The sequence below is a fragment of the Nyctibius grandis genome, chromosome 5 (genome assembly GCF_013368605.1).
Source record: "Nyctibius grandis isolate bNycGra1 chromosome 5, bNycGra1.pri, whole genome shotgun sequence".
Lineage (NCBI taxonomy): Eukaryota > Metazoa > Chordata > Aves > Nyctibiiformes > Nyctibiidae > Nyctibius > Nyctibius grandis.
The window spans coordinates 91,038,304-91,046,715 of record NC_090662.1 but is presented as its reverse complement, the minus strand read 5'-3'; the positions used below and the strand labels follow the sequence as shown (position 1 = coordinate 91,046,715).

Sequence of the window (8,412 nt, the reverse complement as noted above, 5' to 3'; positions counted from 1 at the left end):
GGTTTGATTCTTACTGGATTCGATGCTTCCTTATTTCCCACTTGCCCATCCAAGTCTCTCACAGTGTGCTCTGTTTGTGGAGGTCTGATCACAAGTTTTACAGGGTCTCCTGTGACCAGAGGCTTGCAGAACCATAGGAAGATGATGGGAAGACACCCACCTCACACATGTGATAGAGAATTAGGCATCCAAGAGAATCCACGACACTTGTTTGAGGAGGTGTGGTCGGCATCACTGGTATATCTGACTTACTCTGTCAAAGTTGGGATGTGTCCTGCACAGGTTCTTGAGTGGGGGTGGCCACGAGGGCATACTAAGAAGTTGATGGGACAATGCAGAACCATCATGGCAGCATGAGGTCCTGGTGTGTAGCTGGGATCACTTTTCATGTCTTTCTTTTGCAGTTCTCGGAGATGGGCTCTGAGATGCTTTGGTTATGAAGAAAGAAGGACTGCTGAATTGTTGGTTTGCAATGGAGAAGACAGAGGGAGAAACACCAACACTGTGGCTCCCACCTTGTTGCTTATCTCCCTGCAGACATGTGTCCCAAATCCTCTCTGTGCTATATTAAGGAAAGGAAAAGCTTAGACACTACGACATCTGCTTTCTTACATCACCTTTTCCAATTTTGCATCCTGTAACCCCGCAGTGAAAAGAGGAACAATGACTTTATATAGCTGCTGCTTGATTCTTTTGCTATTTACCTCGAACACAGCTGCCTATGGGCCAAACCAACGGGCACAGAAGAAGGGAGACATTATTCTCGGAGGATTGTTCCCCATTCATTTTGGAGTGGCTGCTAAAGACCAGGATCTAAAATCAAGACCGGAATCAGTGGAGTGTATAAGGTAAGTCACGAAAAGAAAAAATAAAAAGTTTTGGTTGGGGGGGTCTTTCCCTTTCTTGGCTACAGGTGACATGCTATACACTGTGTAAATACAGTCTGTAAACTGATGCTTGTAGAGGCAATGGGAAAGTATGGTGCAAATAGTAGAATAAAACAGGCATGTAAAGACAAGAAGTGCATATGTTAAACAGTAACATAAATAATATTCAGACAGTGAAAGATGAAGCTGTCTGGCCATTCACAGTGGACATTTGAATAGTATCTGAAAATGCGCTTTCCTAGCAGAAGGATGGAAAATAACCCATAGTGTCCTTAAGTTCATTTGATTACAGTCATGCATAGTAAAATAGCTTAAAAATCAAATTTTGGCATTTATTTCCAGTTCTGCCTCTCATCTTCTAAAACTTTACAAGCTGTTTAGTTGCCTAAACAAGTGAATAGGTGAAAGTGAGATAGGTCACTGCTTTTGAAAAGTCCCACTGAACACACAGAAGTCTCTTTAGGACCTTTACAAAGTCCCAGACTTGAACTCGTTACTCAGGCTTTCCTCACCCAATGTCCCTTTCTTCTGTGTAAACAGTGCATATAGGCTTTTTCTTCAGTCTTTGGCAGTTAACCCTGGAGGGAGAAACGCACATGAAAACAAAGTATATTATTATTAAAGTGTAGCCATTTTTATGATGAAACATGAAGAATTTTTAACCTTACAACCCTGCACATAATACATATGAAGTGTGACAGAAACTGACTGCAACTGAAATGTCATATAAACAAAACATAAGAAATTGTTGTGGAGTTTTGTCATGACCATGCATGGGAAAACACTTCAGTGTTATAGGACCTGTTCTGTAATCATATGTGAAGAATTGTGTAGCTGGAATTATTTGGACCTCTCATCCTAGACTGGGGATTTAGTACAGTTTTGTTGCAGCTGGTAATGAAGAATGGCTAACGGCATTCCTGCTATGCTTACAGATTCCAGGTGCGATTTCCCGCTGAGACACTGAGCAGGACTCATCCATCTAGGTTATGAGATCATCCCCAGATGGTCTCAGAGCAAGCACACAGAAAGAAGTGTAATTAAGCAGGGTTTCTTTTGGCTTATTCTGTGCATGCACTAGAAAGTCATGAACTAAATGTATGTGAAATATCCACTTTGTGGAGCAAGAAGTTCTGCTAGATTTTCAGCATTTTTTTCTCTCCCAGATGTGGCATTTTAAAAGTGGAATGCTGAAAAGCAATGGATGTTTTCAGCTCTGTGGTCGTCTTCACCTGCTCCAGGTGGCAGGCAGGACAGTGCAGATATTTGCAAACTGAACATAGCTTTCATTTCTGTCAGCACTGGGTCAGCCTCGGTGACTCCCTTGACATGGTCACATTATTAGAATGGATCACAGGAGAATGTTCCCCTATGAGTACTACAAGTGTGTGGTTGCCAGAAGATTTGTTAATGAGGTAGCACTGCCAACAACAGGCAAATCCTGAAAAGCCAGACCAGCTGTTTTAAGGACACAATGGGAAATCCTTCTGGGTGGCATTTGATCTGCTAAAAGGCATCTTCCACCTGAAATTTGCCTAGCTAAAATCTGTGTTCCTCTTACCCCTGCACCAAGAAGTTGCAGGTGCAAAAGAGAGGAGTTGACTGAAGAGGCATTTGTGCCACTTTGCCACACTCCTTCAAGGAGCTGGATAAATTGTGAGTTGATAGCATAATGCAAAAGGAGAGAGAATACTTAAAGGCAGAGATCTAGCTGCAGAGGTGGTAGCAACTACAATAAGAACAAGGGGATGATTGGACTAGAGATGACTGGAAGCTCCTTCATTGCACATGTCTTCACCAGAAAATGTCCATTTCCAGGAAAGGTTTAATTCAAAAGAAATTGGATTGAGAAGACTTTTTGAGACTGGTCATCAGATTTTCTTGAAAATTAATCCATGGGACAATTTATGTGCTATGGTGTTTTCCTTGTTATTGGTACATGTTAAATTGAGAGCAGATATTTTTCCTGAAACGATTTTTCTATTTTAAGCAGAATTTAAGTCAGAAAATTCATCTGATTGGACTCGTACAGAGATCTCACAACACAACCATAGTGGTCCTTTTTGGTTTTGGACTCTGTGATTAGGTAGTAGCTTGGGCCAGGGTTGTGCGTGCTGGCTCTAAGAGCCTAATACATTCTTCAAGTCATGAGCTACAGTCTTTCATATCACATTTGAGTTTCCTCAGTTCTGGGCGGGTGGCTAGTCTGGAATGAGTGAACTCTCATTTTCTGGGGAGAAGGAAAAAAAAAAAGATAGGCTCTAGTTTCTTTCCAAAGTAAAATCTCCCCAATCTTGTAGGGTCAAAAACTTTTATAGGGTGAAAAATCCACTAGAAGACCATAAGCATGGCTGTACCTGGTCAAACCAAAGGTGCTAAATCTGTCCCGTACCTTTGACTGCCCTTGTTGCCTTTCTCTGAGCCTTCTCCAGTGCTGCTGTGTCTTTTCAAAGCTGAGGCAAATCAGTTTTATACCGTTTTTAGTTGGCTGTGTACAGCTTTTAAACTCTTTATTACATAGGAAAATGTGTCTCATGTTACATAATAAAATTAGACCCAGGTCACTCTAGGAGTATGTGGGCATCCTCTCTCTTTCCTCATACTCCCCCATTAGGCGGCAACAGCAACAAGTCATCAGACCATACAAAAATCTCCTTGCTTTGAGACCAAGAAAAGACCTAAGGGTCCCACTGAAACACCGTGGCTGGTTTGCTCCTGTCTCTCTGGAGTTCTATATCAAACAATTCAAGATAATGTAGCTTTCCTTTCTTTTGAGGACTGTTCAACCTGATCTGTGCTGTTTGGACATCTTTCCACACATTTAGCTGTGTTCAGTGCCATACCTATGCCTCCCACACAGGGCTTCTCAAAATGGATAGGAGAGTTTTCTTTCCACTTTCTCAGTTTTTCATGCTCTTCATACTCTTGTGGCATGGCACCTTTCTCCCCAGCTCAGCACGTGTACTGTCCTGAACCTACTGTGCATACCCTGCACATGGTTATTTGAAAAACTACATATATGACTCAGCAGTGAAAGGAAAAAAGGAACAGTAATGATCTGTTCTCGGTTCTTTTTGTGCCGATTCTACTGAAAATTCATCTTCACACTTTAAGCACTGAGTTGTTAGAGTCCAAAGTGAAAACTTCCTCATGATTTTGCCACACCAAATGTCAGATAGGAGTACGGAAACCGAGAGCAATTTTGTTTCCTGTGTTTCAGAAGTCCTTACATGGCTTATTGTTTAAGCAATCAAGTATCCCGCATTTGATATAAATACACCTTCTGTCTTTGTGTGCTGTTGCAGCAACTTTCCTTACAACATCTGCTGATGCGTATCTGATGTGTGCAGTGGAGGCAAGGAGGCAAAGGCTGAGCACAGCATAAGCAGTCCGTGACCCCCATTCCCTGTCAGCACCCACAGAGGCCTATTCATAGCCTGATTTCTCCGTCCTTTCTTGATTTCAGGTAGATTAGCAGTAGTGATGGTGGTGCTATCGTTAGCATTATTGCGAGCGTTATTGCACAGGTGAGAGAGGTTCTCCTCCCCCTCTACTCTGCCCTGGTGAGGCCGCATCTGGAATATCGTGTCCAGTTCTGGGCCCCTCAGTTCAAGAAGGACAGGGAACTGCTAGAGAGAGTCCAGCGCAGAGCCACGAAGATGATTAAGGGAGTGGAACATCTCCCTTATGAGGAGAGGCTGAGGGACCTGGGTTTCTTTAGCTTAGAGAAGAGGAGACTGAGGGGTGACCTCATTAATGTTTATAAATATGTAAAGGGCAAGTGTCATGAGGATGGAGCCAGGCTCTTCTCAGTGACATCCCTCGACAGGACAAGGGGCAATGGGTGCAAGCTGGAGCACAGGAGGTTCCACTTAAATATGAGGAAAAACTTCTTTACGGTGAGGGTGACCGAACACTGGAACAGGCTGCCCAGAGAGGTTGTGGAGTCTCCTTCTCTGGAGACATTCAAAACCCACCTGGACGCGTTCCTGTGTGATATGATCTAGGCAATCCTGCTCCGGCAGGGGGATTGGACTAGATGATCTTTCGAGGTCCCTTCCAATCCCTAACATTCTGTGATTCTGTGATTCTGTGAGGTGGGCGGTACCCATGGATTCCTCTTACTGTAATGAACTGTTTGCAGTGAGGACATATCCTTACTGCGCTGAGCTACAGTGTTGCCAATATGGTGTCACTAGGTCATCATTTTTAATGCATATTCCCTGTATTCTGATCAGCAATCCAGCCAAGGTCCCACACTGTGACACATAGCGTTCAGGCTGTGAAACTGTGGTGAGACATGGTCCCCATGCCATAGTGCAGGACTTCACAGGGCATGGCTCCGGGACACTTTGGCTCACTGAGTCTGTGTATCTGTCTGAGAAAACAGAGAATTTTAGTTCTGCCCCTTGGGGATGGATTTGCTAATCCCACTGCAGAACTGAATGCATAGCATGATATTTAGAACTTGTTCACTGAGACCAAATTATTTTCTTTTCCTCTTTCTCTTCCACCTATCTTCTGAATTTTTTTTTAAATTTTCTTTGGTCTGCATAATTCCCCTTACCCATAGCCCTAACTTCTGAGGGTAGTAAGCAACTCGTTATACCTACTGACTACAGGAATCCAACAAACGACTGAAGGTCTCCCCTTTGCATAGCTTAGTAATAGCAGTGGTAGTAGCAGCAATAACATGTAATTAATGTACTGGAAATCTAGAGAGGACAGAGAAATTAGTATGTGCATACAACCACTAGAGAAAGCGGAGTACTGGCGTGAGCCGAGAGGTATAGGCAGGTTTTGCCACCATTCTTGAATAAAAGTACCTGTCAGATATGGGAGGGTAAATGAAAGCTGTAAATACGGCTTTCACATTACTTTCACCTTCTTTTCCTTCATATTCTATTGCTTTTAGTTCAGTGCCTTGCAAGTTTTGATAAATGCAGGTCATGAATTCACATGAGGCTGTGAATTATTCCTTTATGAAAGCCAACAGGGATCAGGACTAATTTCCCTGCTGGATTCAGACAGTATGAGCTGTTCAAACCAAACCAGACAAGCAAACAAGCAAACAAACAGGGGATGGAGCTGTGGGGAGCTAAAACTATGCAGTGAGCTTATGTCCCTTAATTTATATACCCTTGCTTTGTAACATTGACTGAGACGTTTAAGCCATCCTAGCACCCCTTGACAGACACATTTATTCCAACTAGAAAGAAACCTGTGGGAATCAGTAAGATCTTGCAGTTTCCTATCTAGCAAACTGAGCGTCTGCAAAGATAATCTGTCCCCTGCAGATGTGACAATTAAAATGAGGATTTGTGGAGGAACTGTTTCTGATTTCTCTTTCCCTGTTCGTGCTCCTGCCTGGGAATAGAAAGATCAGTGAGTTGCATACTCTGATGGGTGGGAGAACAGGCATCAAAGGAAAAACATTTAAAGAACTGAGTGTAAATAAAAATTCCTATCTACACCTTTGGGCACTGAATTATTTACATTAAACTCTCATTAAGAGCTTAATGACCACTTCTTATAGCACCGTATCTCAGAAGTGTTAAAATACAAGTCTATGCCAATGTACCTGTAAAGTAATATGGCAGAAAATAAGTTTTGGAGGCTGCTTATTTTCCACCGAGAAAATATCAGTGGCTATTTAAAGCTTCTGGAAATCTAATGAAAAGTTTGCTTCTGTTAGCAAATCCTTTGCAGTTTCTTCATGGAAATTACCAGTCAAATTTCTGCATGGTTGACAGAACATTACAGTTGACTAGTCATATTAGTCCCAGCAGCAGCATAGCACGGGAGGTCAGCTGGATCAGTGTAGCCTGCTGCCAGGTTCAAAGGCTGCTCTTATGTACACACCAAGCCAAGAGGAACCTATCTGCAGCCCCTTGCTGGGGACTTACAGTACAATGGGAGAGAATTTATCCACACAATTTCCATTCACTGGGATTGAAGGAATCATGAAATCTTGCTTCATTTAGACCAGTTTAGTGGAACTGCCTTCATCTGACTATGTCTGTGTTATAGTACTGATACAACACAGTATCAGGGGACAAAATGAGACCTTGTCTGAAGCTCTATCAGGTATTAGAGAAGACAGAGAAAGGTGTTGTTTGTCTCTATCCCATCTGATCCTCTTCTCCTGATCTCCTGATGCTGCTATCAGCAGAGGTGCCACTGAAGAGAACTGCAGGTCTCCTGCCCATGATAGTTTGAGGTAAATTATCAAAAGCATTTCAAAGACATTTTGTAGTCTAGCTCCTAGAAGACACCCCCTGCCCTCCTTTCGCCTCCAAAATAAAACCAATCCAAACTCAAGTACCTGAAGTACAGGCCTTATGCTGTAAATCAACATTCATCAGGAGCATATGTCAGAAAGGAAAATGAAAGCAATTGTGCATCATGGGCCTTAGTCTGCATCTACTGAATGAAATGGCAAACACATTCTCTGAAGTCAAGGGGAAGACAGTCCAGTTCTTACTGCTTTTGAAGATACCACCTTGCTGCATTTTAAAAAAATTAAGCCAAATTGCTGTCAAGGCAAAAGGATTCCGTGTCATACTCCACCTGCATAATTTAATGTGAGCAGGCTTAAATTTACTTTTACACATGCTCAAATGTGTGAAGCTTTTCACAGGGGTATAGTGGTACCTTTGAACTTCCCAGCTTCTCAGAAGTCTTCCCTTTAAATATAGAAAATTCTTTCAGATTTTTCTCTTTCACTTGAGGAGCCTGAATATAGTTCCTGGCTTCAAATCCTATTTTCATTCAAATTAAAAATATCTGTAAGCACATTTAGCTTTTTAAAAAGAAGTGTCACAAAACCCCTTCTTGCTGCCATTAATCCCAGCGAGCATTACCGATCACAGGAGGCAGCGTGGTGTGCCCAGCACATCTTTTTTCTATGCACAACACTCACTGCCTATTTCACTCTGAGACTTGCCCTTTTATTTCAGAGCTCTCCTATTGTGTCTCACTCCTTAATGGTTTTGAACTAGAGCAAAAAATATTCTAAATGACCAAATCACTTCTAACTGTAACACACACTCATGTGTTCTAAAGGGTGTCCATTTTCTTAAAGGTGATCTTAAAATAGCTAGCTATCCCTTTGGTCATAAATTGTAATTAAGGATTTTTATTGGCCTCAAACTTTTTGACTTGAAGAGATTTGTAAGGAAACCACACTGTCCAGTCTTTGAGGTACAATCTCAGAGGAGAACCTCATTTGGAAGTTGGCCAAAGATGTCTGGAGCGGGTGAAATGAAGTTGAATAAATGATTTTTTAAGACTTAAAGATAAACCTTAGACGTGATATCTTTAGAACTTCTGATCCCAGACAAATAAAATAAAACTCCTAGAATGGAAGTGATGTGGCTATGTTCATCAGCTTTAAAGAAGTCAGACATAGCTAACATCAGCTTTGGAAGCAATTCATTTAATCCAGCAATTAAAAAATGTTCAGGTCGTATATCTCAGAGATTGGAAGTTTGTGATTTCATGAAGCTTATCTTTAGAAATCTTC

The 8,412-nt window shown here is 42.0% G+C and overlaps 1 protein-coding gene across 1 annotated transcript in view; it reads left to right on the top strand.

The window, feature by feature from the left end:
- The first annotated feature begins 663 nt into the window (after positions 1-663).
- The window catches only part of CASR (calcium sensing receptor), a 43,104-nt gene continuing 35,355 nt past the window's right edge, over positions 664-8,412 (top strand). Inside the window, exon 1 of the mRNA XM_068401876.1 lies at positions 664-848. Within this exon, the coding sequence (XP_068257977.1) occupies positions 664-848 (185 nt within the window). The remainder of the gene's footprint in view (positions 849-8,412) is intronic.